This window comes from Euprymna scolopes, chromosome 15 (genome assembly GCF_053919585.1).
Source record: "Euprymna scolopes isolate OS-2025 chromosome 15, ASM5391958v1, whole genome shotgun sequence".
NCBI classification, from domain to species: domain Eukaryota; kingdom Metazoa; phylum Mollusca; class Cephalopoda; order Sepiida; family Sepiolidae; genus Euprymna; species Euprymna scolopes.
In genome coordinates this window covers 86,956,240-86,977,680 of record NC_136496.1, presented here as the reverse complement: position 1 = coordinate 86,977,680, position 21,441 = coordinate 86,956,240, and the positions used below count along the sequence as shown (strand labels likewise).

Here is a 21,441-nt window from a genome sequence, read left to right as displayed (position 1 = left end):
ATATATATATATGTATATATATATATATGTATATATATATATATATATATATATATATATATATATATTGACAGAAGAAGACCATTTTTCTTTATTGTTGATTACTCAATTATTTTCATGTATTTTTGAATATATATATATATATATATATATATTTATATTGTGATTATGTACACATATATACACTTATACACACACACATTTATACATGTGGAGATGTGATCAAGAATGCATCAATTCCTATTTTCTGTGTGAACGAAGGTGGCTCTTCAGACCAGCCCTGCTTTTACACAGTCTGTTGCAAAGGTCACACTTAAACTGAGAGTGAAGGATGCCAACCGGTGATGCTCTACTGTGGACGCTCATATGACGCTTTAGGCCTCCACTCGATTTACATACCACATATATATATATATATAAAGCTGAACGTTTGTGCAGGTACTTTTGCTAGTATATATATATATATATCAATATATATATATATATATATATATATATATATATATATATATATATATATATATTGATGTGGACTAAATTAAAACCACGAAAGACAACTCGGAACACAGTATAGATTTTAAGGATATATTGAAAAAGGGAGAAGATATTAAGAAAAGCGATGAGGTGAGCTATGCTTACTTGTCAGTCGGATTTAGGTAGGATCCCGAGAGTACTTGACTGTCGATTAATATAGTATTTGGAAGAGTCCATCAATGGGTAGGTAATGGTACCATAATACACACACACACACACACACACACACACACACACACACACACACACACAAACCTATATGTAAATGAACTATTCTGTCGAATACAGACGTATGAGGTTCAGACAACTAAGTTATCCGAAATTCACACAAATGATTTATTTATAGTTATGAAAGTTTTGTGTAAAACCATCTCCACTTTTTGAAACGACTGGTAACCTCAGTCGGTGCAAACGGTTACCATAAGAGGGAGCAGACAGCAGACCTCATGTTTTACATGAAAGATTTTCTTTTTACTAGATACACATCTTTACAATGAATGATGGTGTATCCCTCCCAGTGGTTTTAACCGCACTCCCAGATACTAACCTTGAAATTTCTATGCCTTGGCGTAATACATAGAGCGCCTAGTATTCCGAAATGATTACCCATCTGGTACTGGCTAGGCTCATCATCGCTCAACTTTGATGATCTAATAAGAAACAGTGTAAACATGATTATGCTAATTAAAAGTCGGTCAATTTAGCTCTTATGTGTAGATCATCGTATAACGATTTGATCACTGTCTGTCTGATGTAATGAACATTTAAATTAAAATGTTTAAAAATTCAACGCTATTTCACACGGTTAATGGTAGCCGAATGGATACGGCCTCCACTAATCGAGCCAGAGATGTCTCGTGTCGCGGGGTTCGAATCGTTCGACTGGTAGTAATCGTGACACCCTGCACTGAAGAATCCCGAAAGGATGAAACACTAGTGTCTGTAGGTATTTAATTATTATAGTAAAAAAATAATTATGACAGCCCCTTTAAGAAATTCGTTTCTTATCGTTGAGCACTTTCAGTTGAATTAAAAGTCGGTCAATTTAGCTCTTATGTGTAGATCATCGTATAACGATTTGATCACTGTCTGTCTGACGTAATGAACATTTAAATTAAAATGTTTAAAAATTCAACGCTATTTCACACGGTTAATGGTAGCCGAATGGATACGGCCTCCGCTAATCGAGCCAGAGATGTCTCGTGTCGCGGGGTTCGAATCGTTCGACTGGTAGTAATCGTGACACCCTGCACTGAAGAATCCCAAAAGGATGAAACACTAGTGTCTGTAGGTATTTAATTATTATAGTAAAAAAATAATTATATATATATATATATATATATATATATATATATATGTATATATATATATATAGTGGTTAAATCATGACACTATGCACTGAAGATTCCTGAAAGGATGAAACACTCGTGTCTGTAGGTATTTAGTTATTATAGTAAATAATTATGTCAGCCCCTTTAAGAAACTCGTTTCTTATCGTTGAGCAATTTCAGTTGAATTAAGTCGGTCAATTTAGCTCTTATGCATAGATCATAGTATTAATGTTGGAGTGCCTCAGGGGTCCATCCTGGGCCCAACTCTTTTCCTGATCTACATTAATGATCTTCCAAATCACAACCTACATCATTCGTAGACATTTATGCTGATGACACTACTATCTATAGTAGCACATCTAAGATCGTAAACGACCAAGTTCTCTCTGATTCTCTCTTCTCTGATCTTAAGCAAGTGGTACAATGGGGAAAGAGGTGGCTTGTTATTTTTAATGCATCTAAAACCAAGCTTTTATCTTTACATCATCAACGCTCTGATCCCCATCTGGCATCAATTGAAATGAATGGCTCTCGTTTTGAGAGACCTTATGTTTTGACAAGCTTCTGGGCTTGACCTTTACTCCTGATCTTAAGCGGAACATATACATTAAATCCGTTGCCAAGGCTGCTGGAAAAATGGTGGGATCTTTCTATCAATCCAGTAGATATCTCACTGCTGATGCAATTCTCTATCCATATAAGAGCCAGGCACGTCCAAGGATGTTGCCATATTTGGGCAGGAGCTGCTAGAAAGGACTTATCCTGCCTTGATAGAGTTCAAAATAGACTTTGTAGCCTCGTAAGGGATGTCCCTTTCTCTTTCCTGCAACCACTTTCTCACAGAAGAGATGTTGCGAGTTTGTCTCTACTGTATCATTATTTTCATGGCAAGTGCTCGGCTGAGCCCCAATCTATGATCCTCGCCAAACTTTCACAAGAAACACCCGTCTAGCAAAAAAACACTATCACTAATTTCCTTCACTCTTTATCTGTGCCTAAACCTAAACGTAGATTCCATGAGCAAAGTTTCTTTCTTAGAACTGCACGCCTGTGGACTTGTCTTCCGTTTTCCTGCTTTCCAGCTGACTATAATATGGCTGTCTTCAAGTCTAACGTAAACAAGTTTTTGATGAGCCGTTCCATATAAGTTAACAAATTTACCGAATTTCCATTACTAATGATTACTATATTGTCCAATTTCTACTGTACACTCTTTAACCCTTATCCTCAAGTAGCCTCTGGGCCTTGATAAGTGGTGATGCATATGTAAAAAAAAAAGATCATTATATAAAGATTATATCACTCTGACTGACGTGAAAGACATTTAAAAGTATAATGTTTAATTTCAACGTTATTTCACGCGGTTAACGATAGCTTAACGGTCTCTGCCAATCAAGCCAGAGATGGCTTGTGTTGCCGGCTTCGAATCTATCGACTGGTGTTAATCGTGACACCCTGCACTGAAGATTCCCGAAAGGATAAAATACTAGTGTCTGCAGGTACTTAATTATTATAGTAAATAATTATATATATATATATATATATATATATATATATATATATATATATATATATATATATATATATATATATATATATATATATATACTCGGGTTTTTTTATTCAAAAGTAATGGACTAATGAATTCAACGAGGTTGTTAGATAGTGCTCAATAAAAAGAGCTGATAATACTTGTTTATTGTTATATAAACATGGTTACATCCTGCTGCTACAAATAGCCACTTGTTTCAATCAAACAACAGATATCATCAGGCAGCGACTTGACTATTCAAAAGTTCAATGAATAATCTTCATTGAACTTTTGAATATTCAAGTCGCTGCCTGATCATATCTGTTGTTTGATTGAAACAAGTGGCTATTTGTAGCAGCAGGATGTAACCATGTTTATATAACAATAAACAAGTATATATATATATATATATATATATATATATATATATATATATATATATATATATATATATATATATATATATAGTAAATAATTATGTCAGCCCCTTTAAGAAACTCGTTTCTTATCGTTGAACACTTTCAGTTGAAATAAAGTCGGTCAATTTAGCACATATGTGCAGATCATCATATAATGATTAGATGACTCTGACAAACGTTAAAAATATTTAAAAATAAATGTTTAAATTTCAACAGTATTTATCGCGGTTAACGGCGGCTGAATGGATTAAGTCCTTTCTAATAGAGTCAGAGATGGCTTCTGTTGCCGAGTTCGGATCTATCGACCGGTATTAATTCCCAAAAGGATGAAACACTAGTGTCTGTAGGTATTTAATCATTATTATAGTATATATATATATATATATATATATATATATATATATATATATATATATATATATATATATATATATATATATAGGCTTGTTGATTTATTTATTTTTTTATTAGCGATTCTGTAGTATTTTTTCTTTTTGCCCCTGAGTGATTTTTAAGAGAGAAGTTATCTGCCCTTTGTTTACATTTTAGTCGCCCCCCCCCCATTTGGGACGTATTATTTGTAATTATTAATTTATTTTTTTGAATATTTAAATATTTTTAAAAATATTTTTACGGGTATAAAAGTAAGTTATTCATAAACATTCATGTTCCTAAGTATCACTTGTCATCAGCTTAACAAGTTTAGCCATACTGATTACAAGGGATACTTAGAAACGTGCATGTCTATGGATAACGCACTTTTATGCACGTAAAATATTTAAATATTAAAAAATATTTAAAAATATTGGCTCAACGTATGAGCTTCCACCACAGCTGTTACGTTGTTCGGAAATCCACAAAGATGATTTGTTTACAATGGTGAAGGCTTTGTGTAGAATCAATCACACTTTTTGTTATTATTGCTAATCCTTGTCGGTGCAGACGACTGCTATAATACAAAGCATACAGTACAACTAAGGTTCTTTATTACATCAGAGTTACCTTCTCTTCGAGGCATGTCTTAACAAAGACTGAGGGTGCATCTCTCTCAGTGAATTAATGCGCACCCAGATAACAATCTGGAAATTTCTACGACTCATCGCAGTAATACCAAAAAGTGTGGTTGGTTCTACACAAAGCCTTCACCACTATAAACAAATCATCGGTGTGGATTTCCGAGCAACTTAGTTGTTGTGGCACAAGATCATCGACGAGAGAGGCCATCATCATATATATGATATATGTAAATATAAATTACGCCATGAAAAAGAATGTATTTGAAATATTTGAGTGGTCTTGGTTACAATATTCAAGTAATACAATCTAGTAAGTGAACGGTTAATGAATGGTTGTTCGTAGTTATACGTGGTAATATGCTTAAGCTTTATGTTTTTAGCGTATTTTTCAACGTATCTCCCTGACTACTTCACCCGTCCGTATTTATAGCTTGCACCAATCAATCATGTTCTTGTGAGTAGGAACTCAAATGTATTTATATTTACTATATCAATATGAGCACGCGCGAGCGCCAGAGAGAGAGAGAGAGAGAGAGAGAGAGAGAGAGAGAGAGAGAGAAAGAGAGTGAGAAATGCTTACCTTTTATATTATGAATTAAACTTTTTTCAGATGTTTCAAATTCACTTTTCTTTGCGTTAAGCTTCGCTCTGAAAACAGCTTCAGGTTTCATCAGGGATCGAGGGAAACAGGCGAGGGGAATTCCTAAAAATCCGCTGAGGCCAATTATAACGAAACCAAGCCACCAGGCTCCTATCCAACGAGGGTCGTTAGTGCTTATCCCATGATCTGAAAACAAAGACAAAGAAATAAGTCTAATGAGAGAGAGAGAGAGAGAGAGAGAGAGAGAGAGAATGGAAATTTTATATGTAGCCGTCTGAAGCCGATCTGTATTATTATTCCAATTAGTATATTGTACTAATTTTCAATGCTCAATACAGGGGTGAGGTAGTGTAATATCTGTCCTGTTTTCATGAGACAATAACATCCCGGGCATTACCTTCTCGACTGAGAGGGCAATAAGGTATCTGTTCTGTTGTTATGAAACCATCCCCCGTGAGGCATTGGAGCTGGTGGTAATGGGGAGAGGAAGATGAATTGTCACAATCGACTATCTATTAGTAAATTATCGGCCCATTAGCCTTCTCCTGCTTTTCGCCAAAATATTTGAAACCGTAATTAATCAAGCTCTAGTCCATCACCTTACAGCTGCTAAATTCCTGACCGACAAACAATATGGATTTAGGCAAGCCTGTTCTACAGCAGATATCCTAACTGTAATCTCTGAACATATACACCGTTCACTAGACAAAACAGGGCAGGGTAGAGCAGTAGACCTCGATATATCTAAGGCTTTTGTCAGGGTATGGCACGATGGTCTTCTAAGGAAAATTAGATCATATGGTATCACTGGAACAATATATAATGTAATTAAATCCTTCTTAAGTAAGAGAAAAATCCAGGTTGTCCTCGACGGTCGTACATCTAAACAATACGATATAAATGCGGGAGTACCTCAGGGATCTATCCTTGGACCTTTATTATTCCTGATATTCATAAATGACCTCCCTGATAAAATTGTTTCGGAGATGAGTATATTTGCCGATGACACCATTCTCTATAACAGGCACGAGGGGAAAGCAAATGAACGCATATCTAAGAAAATGGCAGAAAAACTAGAGGATGACCTCAGATCTATAGTGGAATGAGGAAAAAAATGAATGGTCACATTCAATACTCCCAAGACTAAGCTTGTTTCCTTCAATAATTACAAGAAACCTTCTCTACCACCAATAGCAATAGCCAAGAACACATTACCTGAAAGTACTTTCTTTAAATTCCTTGGCCTAACGTTTACAGGAAAAACAAACTGGAATAGATATATTGAGAGCATTGCCAAGACTGCTGTGAAGAAGGTGGTCTCTCTCTAACGTGCTAGAAAACTACTTACGCCTGAAAGTATCCCGTACCTCTATAAGACCACCATTCGCCCATGTATGGAGTACTGTTGTCACATTTGGACTGATGCATCTGTTACTTGTTTCTCACTCCTGGACAGGGTTCAAAATAGAGTCGCCAACCTGATAGGCCCTGAACTGTCATCTAAGCTTCAGCCTCTGTCCCATCGGCGAAATGTTGCATCTCTCTGCCTGTTCTACAAGTGCTTTAATGGTGAATGCTCTGACGAACTACAAACACTTGTACCCTTTCGACATGAATACCCCTGACAAACCCGACAAACAGCAAAATCCCACCCCTTCACAGTAGAGATCCCTAGGTGTAAGAAGGCCTTCTACTCCAATAGTTTCTCCCCCAGAACTGCTAGACTTTGGAACTCCCTTCCGGAATTCTGCTTTTCCAACTACTGACATGCAGAAGTTCAAGTGTAATGTGAACAGACATCTTGCCACTCATCTCCCTTCATAATATTCCTGCAACTTATGTCCCCGATAGTAGCCCCCTACTTCAAAGTGAAACTGTGCTTTGTTTGGGGTGAAAATTGAATAAAAAAAAAACCCCAAAAAACTCAACACTTAGATTATACATACTAGAAAAATATGCGACCGGAAGGGAAACATTATTGCTAGTACATCGTACATCGTCGTCGTCGTCGTCGTCGTCGTCGTCGTCATCATCATCATCATCATCATCATCATCGGTTTAACATCTGTTTTACATACTGTCATTCATTGGACGGCTAAACGAAACAGCGACGATGAAAAGAAGCGATTGTAAAAAAAAGAGGCCCCATATTAGCCCTAACCAACACCCATAAAGGACGTACGTATGTCTAAAGACATTGCTGTTGGAAATGTTGCACTTTTAGAAAATTGACTTTTGACTTTCAAACAAACCTATCTCTGGCCAGGTCTTCAAATGTAATAAATAATTCAAGGGAGCTTATCTTAAAACTCATACTATTTGTTTCGTTATAATGTTGAACGATGAAAATGAGATTAGAAGGCCAAGTTCTTATTTATGAAAGAAGAAAAAACAGCTTTATGATAAACTCAGTCATGTCTATGTAATCGATGGCCGAGAGTTAAGTAATTTGCATATTGCTTTGCAAAATGGCATATCATTAATTAACTATTCGTTTTTTCTTCTCGTTTTCTTAATCAATGATTTTTTTTAGTTTATTTTATTATTATCCACAGTTCTATTTATGGATATTTTTGATATTGTGGATAAATAGCTTAGCATTTTGGATGAAAGGAATCTTTCCGGTCAATTTACTTCTTTGTAGATTAAATTGTGAATATTTTAATACTAATCGAAAAAGTTAATTAACGAAAAGCATTATGCCAGTTAGTTTATTAACCCCAAAAAAGTAAAATGTATTGCCACTTGGGCAAGAGAGGCTTCTAATTAGGGTTATGTCTACAGGGAACTATGTGGGGAGTTGATCAGCAAGATATCTGCTTGCGTTACATTTAACCTTCTGCTTGTTAGAATAGTCAGGGAAGCAGGAAACAGGGAAGGAATTCCAAAGTTTAGCAGTCCGAGGGAATAAACTATTAGTGAAACAAAATTCCACAGGTGAACTGTTCTAGGAAAGAAGCTTTTTTCATGGAATCTGTGTTTAGATTTAGGCACAGATAAAGAATGGGGAGGATTATTGATAATGGTTGTAGCTAGACGAGTTTTTAATAGAAGTTTGGCAGGGGGGGCATAGATCGAAGCTCAGACGAGCATCTGCCACGAAAATAACGATAGAGCAGAGATAGGCTTGCAATGTCTTCCCTGTTGGAAAGAGGTTGCAGGAAAAAGAAAAGGACATCACATACTATGTTTCGAAGCCGATTTTGAATTCTGTAAAGGCAGGATAGGGTGTTATGAGCAGCTCCTACCCAACTATGGCAACAGCACTCCATTCTAGAACGTACTTGGTTGTTTCTTTGAACAATTACAAAAATCCTTTCCAATCACTGATTATCATTTTGCTGAGAACTCATAATTCAAACTCATCGGCATAAAATAACATTCACAGGTAACATGAATTGGAACAAATACACAGAAGACACTGCCAAAGATGCTGAAAAGAAGGTGGCTCCCTTTACCATGCTATAAAAATATTCATACCTGCCAGAATCCTTTATCTCTACAAAACCACCATTCATCCATGCATGGAATATTGTTGCTATATATATATATATGGACCAGTGCATCAACCACTGGTCTCTCTCTATTGGACAGGATCCAAAAAAGAGTGTCCAATCTAACAGGTCCTGCATTTTCTACCAAGCTCTAACCCCTGTTCCATCGTTGCAATGTTGCATCCCTATTTTTTTTTTTACAAGTACTTTAACGGAATTTACTCTAATAAAATCGTAGCACTTGTGCCCGTTCGATGTAAATGCCCTCAACCAACCCAACAAGTAGCAAAATGCCACGCCTTTAGATGCTGGAAAACCTTTTATTCTGATAATTTCGTGTCTTGAATTGCTAGACTTTGGAATCTCCTTCCTGTATCCTGCTTTCCCAACTGTACTAACATGTATTGGTTTAAGTGTAATGTGAACAGAGATCTTGCTCCTCAACTCCTTACTTAGTGTCCCTGTAGGTATGGACCTAAATTCACAATAGTGACTTACATTTGAGTGGCAATTTGCCCTGTATGGGAATGAATATAAATAAAAAAAAGTTCTATTTCTGAATATTTTCTATATCACTGATAAATGCTTTCTGGTCAATCTGTTTATGGAGTAGTGATTCTTGATTTCCTAAATTCTTCGGGGCAATGACAGAACATTGGTTTTGTTCTGTTGTTATAAAGCTATATCTGAAAGGATATTGAGCTTTTCGTATGTGCAAGATTTGCTGTCTTAGTTTGGCTCTGTTGATTTTTCATGTTATATATATATATATATATATATATATATATATATATATATATATATATATGAACAAATGATTAATAAAACATGTTAAAAGACATCTTGAAAAAGAGTTAAAACATATTTAATTTTAAAAAAGGAAGCACAAGATAAGTGGGTAGTCCTTAATCCACGGAGTTTCGAAGAAATACTCTCCTTCTCATCAGAGGGCAGGAATTAGCAAAATGCGGGATCGGATTTTGCATATAAAAGTATTTAATGAAACTACAAGTAAGTCACAGATCTTACTTGGTTAAAAAAAAAAAGGGTGAGGTAAGGGGAATAGGAGGTAAAAGAAAAATGATAAAAAGATTATTTTTTTATTTTCTATTTTTATATATATATATATCTATCTATCTATATCTATCTATCTATATATATATATATATATATATATATATATATATATATATATATATATATAAACAGAGATGTGTGTGCCACAGACGATTTCTGATTGGTTAATCCAATAATCACATCTCCTAAAAAACTATGGTTCGTAGGCTCTTAAATTTACCATAAAATATTATGGCTTTATTTATTGTCCATCTTGGAAGGGTTTAATTTTTTCCTAACTTGCGATTTACAAATTACAAAAATACGAAACTAACTTACAATCTAACAATCGAACCTCCGACATCACGGCCGCCATTATGAAACTAAACTAAAAAAAAAAAACAAACGCGCGTCCAATCGTGGTCTTTACATTTCGGGTTTGGGTACTTGTGCAGTTTTCCATTGACATTAAAAAATGGAAATATTTAAAAAAATATATATATATTGTACGTACTCGTCATGGGATAAAGTTTTCCTACAGAAAAAATCACGTAATTTCATCAAGTAGTTATTTTTTTTATAGCGAAAAAAGAAAAAAAAAATCAACGCTACAAGCGAAATTAAACAGAAAGTTCAAGTAGGGGGATTTCCCTTTTTTTTTTTATAGCGAGGCCAAATTTCGCGAATTTGGCCTTTTTTAAAAGCAGTTTGGCCTTCAAAATTTCTGTTTGGCCATTTTCTTCACCGATGAAATAAAAAAAGCAAATAAAAACAACGCAATAAAACTTTTAAAAATACGGCACACTTTTGTTGTTCTTGTTTGTTTTTTTTGGTAATTTTCCTTATTTTTTTATTTTTTCAAGATAATACTATTAAATGGACACTATTATGCCAAATTAGCCCCCCCCCCCAAAAAAAATGCACAAAAATTCGAGATTTAAGGTTTTGACGAGATAATTTAGCGAATTATCCGGACTATTGCGAGATAACCATCCATTAGTTTTTCCTGAAATTTTGCCACAAATTGTATTTCATTACATAGATGTGCATAGTAACAACATTTTTTTGCCGAAAATTTGGTCTTTTGTTATATATATGGCGTACTATTATCCTTATATATATGATGTTTATGTTTATAACAACATCTTAATATGGCGCTGCCGCTGCTGATCCATAGTCGTTTCGACTGACGGATGCCACACACATGTTTATATATATATTAAAATGTTCATATCTTTGATTCTATGGGACGAAACTACATGAACATTTGCAGACTTTTTGAAGATTGTAATACTATTCTATGGTTAAAATCTTATGACAATTGGTAAAAAGAACCTATATTTTCAAACCAATAAAATATGCCCAAGTTTTCTTACATTTGTATATATAGTGTCCTGACAGGCCAGCTTCAGTTTTGCTTCTTTGGGATGAATTTCGCTTAGGGTTATTCTTTTTTTAGATTGGTTGTCTCCCCTGTGGCCTTGCTAGGCCACTAATATATATTATTTGTGTGTGTTTGTGATCTTAAAGGGGCAATAATAATTAAGACAATAGGGTAGTATATTTACAAGATTTATGTTTACAGAAATGCACAATAACTCAGCCCGACAGAAAAAAAAAACGCCACAAAAACGACTCAGTTTTTGCCAGACTTGTTGCCGAAAACCAATCCTCGTTAAATCTGTTATCAGCCATCTTGAGAAAATCTTAGAACAATAAAAATTCAAAACGTGATGAATATACAAAACGCTAGCATTGTTAAAATCATATTGCTTGTGCGGGATTCGCATGCGATTATGAGCCGCTCGTGAATTGAATATTTCCTAAAAGTTCTTTCTTTGGAGGAAACTGGCTTCACCCACCTAGCGTGCATGCAACACAAGGACAATGCTAATTTTAGCACAAAGAAGATGGTTCAAAACGATTCGCACGTGGGAGTCAGTTCATGTCATTTGTGAAAAGAAAAAAAAAATACAGGTAAAAGAGAAAAACGTAGGAAAAAGAAAGAAAAAAGAGAACATAACCCCCCCCCAAAAAAAAACAAATAAAAAAAAAACAAATAAAAAAAACGAGGAAAGGAATGAGCAAGAACACAATAGATCACTTTAGAAAAAAAAAAAAAAAAAAAAGAAAAAAAGAAAAGAAAAGAAAATTAATTTTAAAATACCGTTTAGGTCAACAGGAATTTTCGAAGCTAATGCACCGAGTCCAAATGCCAATCCAGGACCTAAAAGTTGTGCAGTAAAAATTATACCTGGAAATAAAAGACACAAATATATTAAAAACACAATGAATAGCTAAAATCAAAGAATATGATAGTAATGAATAGAACTTTTATTTCATAAAAGAGCTTCATTTCTTCGGGAAATTTTTAGATAGGAATTGATAATTTGGATGCTTTGGATATCTTTGATTACTATTCTCACCTTTATTGTTATAATCACAACGTTTCAACTGATGTAACCTCTGACCTTGTTAGGGTGCATCTTTTTGATTTTTCAAACTTTCTAGTTCAACATGTAAACCTTTATGTTGTACTCAGAAACCTATACGGAATTTAAACTATACTTTATTTAATCGACAGGGTAGTTTGTTCTCATCTCGTAAGTCATGATAGGGTAAAAGTGTTAATTTTTATGTTATTCTTAGTTATTGTCGTCAGTCGTTAGGATTGAAGCAGCAAAATCCCACCCCTACACAGTAGAGATTCCTAGATGCCAGAAAGCCTTCTACTCTAATAGTTTCTTCCCCAGAACTGCTAAACTTAAAAATTACCTTCTGGGTTCCTGCTTCCCTGGCTGTACTAATATGCAGAAGTTCAAGTGTAATGTAAACAGACATCTTGCTGCTCAACTCCCTACATAGTATCCCTGCAAATTATGTCCCAGATAGTAGCCCCTACATCAAAGTGGCACTGTGCCTTGTTTGGGGTGAAAATGCAAAAAACGAAGTTTTAATGAAATTGATGGATTGTCAGGTGAATGATGAAGAAAATCATGAGAGAACTAAAAATAAGTAACCGAATGAACAAAGTTTGATCATGTATGGATCTAAAGACGACCATGTTGTAGTCTTCAGGGAAATAGTCATGTAGTAATATCCCTGTAAAATAAATGAATAAATTGAATTAGAGCATGCTGATTGTATAGCTGCATTTTATGAACGCCCGAATTTATTATTACACCAAATTAAAGGAAGTACCTCTAACTTACCCATAAGGAAGCCAGTTCTGCTTTGATCTGAGACGTTGTTGTCCACATAGAGTGGCACCAAGGAAGAACGTGGGGCTTTGAACATCCCCTGCATAATCATGAAGATGATGAAAATGGCGTAGGCAGCATGAGTTTTTGTGATATTATCATGACTCTTAAAATGGCAGTCATCCTCTTCGTGGTGGTGATGGTGGTGGTGTTTGTCGTCCTTGTTTGGGGTGCACAGCAAGTCCAGTTCAGCATGCGGCACCGACTGTCTGCTCGAGTTATGAGTGTTCACAAACGCATCTACCGAATCCCAACCTGTTTCTGGCCTAACGAAAAAGGTGCTGCCCATGCATAAAGTGGCCAGCCCGAATGCCAGCGTGCAGCCGGCCATAAAACGGGGGATGTGCCAATTTTTGCCGAAGTGACTAGCCAGAAGAACGGTCAGCAAGAAGCCAATCTCATTGCAGCTGATGATGAAACCGCTCTGTGAGCTGCGCAGGTGGAACTGTTTCTCCAATACGGGAATCTGAGAAGATATGTACATGGTGATTGCATGGGAAAACAATGATGACATAGAACATATGGCAGCAAAGACAGCTAATGTGCCGCACTGGCGACAGCAATCAGATTTGCAAGCACCGATACCACACTGCACCTCATCTCGCGTGCTCGCAGTTCGGATACGTTTTTGTGAATTAGTTGTACTCGTTGAAAGCATAGGTTCCCGGGTTTCTTTCCTGTCTTTCCCCAGAGAACCACCTTCATACGATTTTAATGACATATCCACAAATGCATCGTCTTTAGTTTTTGAAGAATTCATGATCTCTGAAAAATAAAAAATAAAAAAAATAAATTAAAGAACATCATTTGAGATTAACATTTACTCTTGCCCCTACCCACTAATCCTATATCTATTATATAAAGAACATTTTTTTCTCATCATTTTTTTCAAGTTAGGTGTGGGTGGGGGGCATTCTCTTGAATGCTAGACATCCACTTGCTATCTCGAGATCTTGCTATCGAGAGGTCTTTTTAAGATTCTAACCGTCCCTTTAAGTGCAATTGTTTGAATCTCTCTTGCACTTAGCTCACCTGGTATATTTTCTTGGTAGTTTTTTAAATTCTTTTTCATGTGTCCAGTTGCTCCTATAATTAATGAAATGATGGAGATCTTCCTAAGATTCCAGTTTTTTTTCATATCGTACATATTTCCCTCTCAACTCTGTTTAACCCCCAGCATCATTGGGCTCACTAACTTCTACTAAGTTTGCTTTTTTTCTACTTTTTGTCCCATATCAATATGTCAGGTTTAAGAGCCCCGTTTTCTAGGTAAATAGCTGTAGGGATTATATAGTCATAGTGTATGACTTATTTCCAACTGTTATTTCTGATATATGTTCTCAGAACTTCTTGCTGCATTTGATATTCACCTTTTCACAGATCGTCCAGTGCAGATCTGTGTGTATGTTTGTATATCCAGCTAAAACTCCACAAAGTTCAAAACCCCACAAAATTTATATTTTTTTTGATTAGGGTTGCCCCGGATGTATAATATCTAAAATTTAGAAAAATAAAATTCCTTATTTGAGGGTCAAATGGGTATTTATATTATTTAATGTTATCAAAACGTGTATGTTTTAATGTTATCATGTAGCATTAACGATAATAATGTGGCTAACATCCACATTTGTGGTGACTTCAATGTCCACAATGTGGAATGGCTGACCAACTCAAACAAGACAGATGATGAGGGGAGGTTCTATCATGATTTCGCCATTGCCTATGACCTCACCCAGATTGCTCACGAACCCACCTGTGTGCCTGATACTTCCGGTCAGTATGCTAGCCTTCTAGACCTTTTTCTCACAACTTCCCCTGAGCTATGTTCATGTTCCATTCTATCTCCTCTGGGATCTTCTGACCACTCAGTTGTAGCAGTTAAGATAAAAACGAAATGTAATAAGTCTTTAGACATACCTCTCCACCGTACAGTATATCGATACTCTAAGGCTGATTGGGATAGCTTCCGTACATTTATATCTAACCTACCCCTGCATTCCATGTTTAAAAAGGATGTGTCCTCTATAGTATCAGACCTGACCGAATGGGTAATTGTTGGCATAGACTGATTCCTACCATCCAAAAAATTCCAACAAAAACCTAACAGCCAGCCATGGTTCTCCCCAAAATGTACTGCTGCCATCATGCACAGAAATCACTTTTTCCATAGCTATCAACGTAATAGATGCACTGAGACTAAAGCTGCTTTTAGGAACGCCAGCAACCACTGTAAAAGAGTAATAAAAAATGCAAGAGAGCTATATGCTCAGTCCATTAAATCCAAAGTAGCTGAGCAGCGGCTTGGTTCTCCCTAGTTTTGGCAAATAGAAATCAGAATCCTGAACAGAAGCATGCGTTCTATCCCAACCATCATCAATGGACCTGAGGTCATCTCGTCAGCATCAGACAAAGCCAAACTATTTGCCAAGAACTTATTCAGCTAATTCTACCCTATGTGACGAAGGCCATAAACTCTCCGTATTTCCTCCTATAACAGACAACACATTATGCAACATACAAATATCTGTGCATGACGTCGCCAAGCTAATCAAGAACCTTGATTCCAGTAAAGCAACTGGCCCTGATAGCATTTCAATTATAGTGCTCAAAAAGCTTCAACCAGAACTTGCCCCCATACTTACAAAACTGTTTAAGCATTGCCTTAAGGAGAAGTGCTTCCCAACACCCTGGAAAACCTCATCAGTATGCCATGTATTTAAGAATTCAGGTGATAAGTCATCTCCCTCTCAGTACAGACCAATAAGTCTCCTATGTGTCATGAGTAAGTTGCTGGAATCCATATTAAACAGAGAAGTAGTCAACCACCTCAGCAGAAATAACCTTCTAAGTGACATGCAATATGGTTTCTGTTTTGCCAAGTCTACAGCAGATATACTAATGCTTATAACTCATAGGATTAGTCAATCTATCGACAAAGGTTTCCTTTCTAGGGCAACTGCTCTTGACATATCAAAGGCCTTTGATAAGGTATGGTATAAGGGCCTACTTCACAAGATTTCCAGCTACGGTATAACTGGAAATGTTTTCTCAATTATTAAATCATTTTTCTCTGACAGGCTCATTGATGGGCAGAAATCAGAGGCCCTCAGTGTTAATGCTGGAGTCTCTCATGGGTCCATCCTGGGCCCAACTCTCTTCCTGTTCTACATCAATGATCTCCCAAAACACATACTTAAATCATTCGTTGACATCTATGCTGATGACACGACCATCTATGGCAACACATCTAAGACTGTAATTGACAAAGTTCTCTCTGATTCTCTCTCCTCTCATCTAGATCACGTGGTACAGTGGAGGAAAAGGTGGCTAGTTACTTTTAATGCATCTAAAACCAAGCTCCTATCTTTACATCATCAACGCTCTGATCCCAATCTGGCATCGATTGAAATGGATGGCTCTCGCCTAGGGGAAGCTCCATGTTTTGATAAGCTTCTGAGCTTTACCTTTACTCCTGACCTGAAGTGGAACACGTACATCAAGTCTGTTGCCAAGGTCGCTGGAAAAATGGTAGGATCCTTCTACCGCTCCAGAAGATATCTCACTGCTGATTCAATTCTCTATCTATATAAAAGCCAAGTACGTCCGAGGATGGAGTACTGCTGCCACATCTGGGCAGGAGCTGCTAAAAACAGCCTTTCCTGTCCTGAGAGAGTACAAAATAGGCTTCGTGGCTTAGTAGGGGATGCCCTTTTCTCTTCCTTGCAACCTCTCTCTCACAGGAGAGATGTTGCGAGCCTTTCTTTGTTTTATCATTACTTCCATGGCAAGTGCTCGTCTGAGCTCCAATCTCTGGTCCCCCCTCGCCAATCTTTCACGAAAAACACCCGTCTAGCTGAAACCACTGTCAAAAATTTTCCCCAATCTTTATCTGTGACCAAACCAAAACGTAGATTCCATGAACAAAGCTTTTTCTTAGAAATGCACACCTGTGGAACTCTCTTCCATTTGCCTTTTTCCCACCTGACTACAACCTGGATGTCTTCAAGTCCAACATAAACAAATTCCTGATGAACCGCCCCCTTAAGTAAGACACTTTATCAAATCTCCAATACTAACGGTTACTATGATACTATCCCATTGATTACTGTACATGCAATATCTTTTAGTGGCTTCTGGGCCTTGATAAGTGGTGACTACTTGTAAAAAAATAAAAGAAGAAACTGATTATTTTCAGAGTTAGTCCCTAATGCTGACTAGAGTTATGCCTGTGTGTGTATGTCCAAAGAGTGGAATGGGTTAGATTAAGAAGAAAGTGGGGTGGAGAGGGAAGAGGAAAATAGGGAAGGAAGAAAGAGATAGAAATTATCTGATACTTTTGTCTCGGGCAATGTCGGGGTAGCCCTACTAGTTATCTATATTTATATATAGAGGTGGCTTTATCTACTTTTCTACCCTCATGATTGAGTTGGAGATCAAAATATCTTGGCTCTCTCAGTAAGGATAATTCCAATGACATATACATTAAGTTATCTCCCCTTGTCTTGATATTGGTATAAAAGGAGTTCTGTTCTTTGTGTTTAGTTCTTAGAGTGATCTCCCTTGCTTCTTGCTGTAGATTCATTGACTGGGAAATAAAGATGGAAGTTTTGACAAACGACCAAGTGTCTATGATTGCAATTATGTAAAGAATAGATCAATGAGCATGAATGCACGCATCCATATTAGTGATGGGACGATTCCATTATTTTCCCAATTCTGATACAATTATCGATTCTGTTCTAAATTCCCAATTCTGATGCAATTACTGATTCCTATTCTAAAATCGCCTAAAAAAAATAGAATTTGATTTTTTTAGGGGATAAGCATTTTACCAGAGAGTCCTCATCTATTTTTAAATGTAGATGTAATTTTCTTTTTTAATTTGACAAGTTTCTTAATATTATTCCTTTTAGCCAAGATTTTGATAAATGCATTGTGATATTTAAATCTATATTTTCCACCCGTGCCATTTTTACCTAAATTCATTGCTATGACCTATAAACTTTTAGTTTGCCATTAAAAAAAAACAAAATGCAAATCAATCAAAATAATCGTTTTTGGAATTGGAAATCAGGTTCAAATTTTTCAGATTCCGATACTGATTCCAATACCCTAAAATGTTCCGATTTTTGAAACTCTCAATCCCAACACTAATCCATACGCATAGTAAAATCGCACAGAGCAACTGCAGATACAGTGTGATCTGTGTACTGATTTAAGAACCCATAAAATCCTGCTCCTACCCATAAGCCTACATTGTATATGGCCTGGTTTGATTGTTTTGTTTTACGGCATATCAACCCTTTTCAGGTTATTTAATGCCGGATCCAGTTATATTGGAAATAGTATTCATGTTGCATTCAGTTATTTTGTAGATGGTTTTTATTCTTCAAGCTCTTTGTATCTTCAATCGTTAGTGTGTAGTGTTTAGTTTGGTTGTTTTATAGTGGATTTTATCGTTTTTGTTCCCTGCACTGCAGAACATGAATGAGTTTTGCAATGGGAGAGGGAAAAAGGTTACAGTATTAATGTTTGGTACATTTTAAGTTAGGAAACCAGTCAGAAACTGGGGCAAATAGAATAAGTAAAGGGAAATAGGAAGAAGGAAAAGGGGGAAAAGGTGGGTTGTTGCTTTTGGTTTTGATTTTGAAAAACATAATTAAGTTTTGCAAAAGGAAGTAGAAAAACAAAAACAAAAAAAAACATCAATGTTTGATGTATTTCGTCTCAGGAAGCCAATACCTTCAGGCAGCCTGATCTGGTAGCACTAGCTACATTGTATATAAGATAAAATATATTGAAAGATACATACGAAGAAAGGTGACTCCATCATATACAGTCGATATTACTGATGTTGCTTTATTTTCAAAATGACGCACATTTTTTTTATATATATATATAGTCATAGTCTAAAAATAACTAAAATAAATCTAGTGACGTAAGCATTATTGGGACGAGAGGGTCAAGTGGACAATGAGTGACCAGAGCGGAAGAACGTTATCCAAGAATTGTTAAAGTAGAACTTTAAAAAAATTGTGGTTATCTTTAGTTAGAGCTGGGATGATTCGGCGCAAAGGAAACTGAATCTTAGCTTATAAATAAAACGGTCACTGGTAAAAAAAAAACGACAAAAAAAACAACAACAACAAAAAACACCCATCCATGGATAAAAAGACTGCCTCTTCCCTATAACACATGAATGTAAATAGAAGCACAAATGAAAGTCAGCATTCCTTCTCTCTCTCTCTCTCTCTCTCTCTCTCTCTCTCTCTCTCTCTCTTTCTCTTCTGCTATCTGTTTGTATCGGTCTCGTTAGTTATTGAGTTATTTCTTAGTCAGTCTCCGTTTTAGTATCTATTTTACCCAATACCCTTTCTCTTTCTTCTTAGTCTGTAAGATTCTTTTTACCCCCCTCCCTCTTTCTCCTCAAATGATACAAAGTGACCTTCACACAAACTTGTGTGCTGGTGCTACTAGACCAGGCTGGCTAAAGATACTGGCTCTAAACACATTGATGTATTGTTTTTTCCTTTCGTTTTGCAAAACTCAATCATGTTACACAAAGCCCAAAACAAAAACAACAATTTTCCTCTACAAACCAAACCAAACACAATGAATAAATATTTGAAGATCTGAAATTACTGGACCCGAAAAGGGTTGATATGCCGTAAAGCAAAACAATCAAACTAAATACCATGAATAAATATTTGAAGATTTAAAGAACTTGAAATACAAAAGCTTTCAAAGATATTTTATATATATATATATATATATATATATATATATATATTATCGACAAACCCCTTACTGATAAAACCAATATAAGGGAGTTTCAGATAAACCTGACACTTAGCTTGACCAAAAGAAGGGTTGGTATTAAATTTAACAAGAGCTTGGCGAACATGCTTAGAGATTACACCCTCAAGGAAACCATTCTTCGCAAGAATATCAGCTATCTTCTTTAATTCATTATCAAGTTTGCTGGTCGAGCAAACCATGAATCGTGAACCAGAGTCTTGATCAAACTGATTTTTCTCTTGATAGGGGAAAAGAATCCCAACTTATATACAGGCCTGTAAATGTCGGTTGTCTGTACAAACCGATTCTCTGTCCTTTCTACAAAGATGTCCAAAAAGGGTACAGAATCATTTTGCTCTTATTCTATAGTAAATTTGAATGCAAAATGGAGACTATTCAAATTCAGGAAAAAAATCGCTTACTTCATCGCGAGATTTGAAGATGACAGATAGGGCAATAACGGAAAGCCTAGAGACCTGAGTGAAGAGTAATGACTCTTGGAAGCCTAAGAAAATATTGGCTAAGATAGGACCCAAAGGACTGCCCATCCGTCGACTTGCTGATACATTACGTCATTAAAGCTAAAGCAAACCGACTTGGAGGCTAATTCTATTAGTTCAAGGAAAATATTCTCAGAAAAAGTGGGAGGGGTCAATGTGCTCCGATAAAACATGTCAGCACATATTTTAATGGTCTCCCCAAGGGGCACATTTGTGAACAAGTTAGTAACATCGAACGAACATAGGAAGTTAATTTGTGAATTACAATCCAGTTCCCGCATTGCAGCAACGAAACGGAAGGAATCCACAATAAATTTATCTGAAAAGTTTTTTAGTACAGGTTCAAGGATCTCAGATAACCATTTGGCCAATTTATGTTGAGGTGAGCCAATCTTGGAAAGAATGGATCTTAAAGGGACCCCATTCTTGTGGATCTTAGGAAGCCCGTATATTCTAGGTCACTATGAACCCACGGGCCGGATCCTGTCATAAGTATCCTTGCTAATAAATTTTCATCCTATGTAATAAAATAAAAATGTGATAAAGGTGCTGGTGTAGTGATTCTCAATTCGAATGATTATATCAGGAAAATGTTGGATATTCTAAACGATGAATCAAAATTTAAGAGGCTTGGCGACATATCAGTTGACAATACTTCGGGCACTGAAGTGAAACTACAGAAACGTTTTCTTCAGTTACATAGGATTGTATCTCACTGTTTCTATGCGGTGCAGCCTTGTGTGGTGTTCGGCACTAAAACTCCCTTTCCAGCTTTTAAGAAAGATCCACTTTCCACACTACAAAAAAGTTTATATATAAAAGTGAACGTGTGTGTGTGTGTGTGTCTCTGTGTGTGTGTCTGTGTACATTTCCCTACGCAATAACTCTGTCAATTTTTAGT

General features: G+C 36.1%; 1 protein-coding gene across 2 annotated transcripts in view; it reads right to left on the bottom strand.

The window, feature by feature from the left end:
- Positions 1-21,441, bottom strand: part of LOC145293949 (solute carrier organic anion transporter family member 2A1-like) — a 112,203-nt gene that overhangs the window by 37,113 nt on the left and 53,649 nt on the right. For both annotated transcript variants that reach the window (XM_080140815.1, XM_080140813.1), the window contains exons 2-4: positions 13,195-14,007; positions 12,150-12,236; positions 5,412-5,618 (exon numbers count right to left, since the gene is read on the bottom strand). In XM_080140815.1, the coding sequence (XP_079996941.1) occupies positions 5,412-5,618; positions 12,150-12,236; positions 13,195-14,002 (1,102 nt within the window). In that variant the 5' untranslated portion in view covers positions 14,003-14,007. The remainder of the gene's footprint in view (positions 1-5,411; positions 5,619-12,149; positions 12,237-13,194; positions 14,008-21,441) is intronic.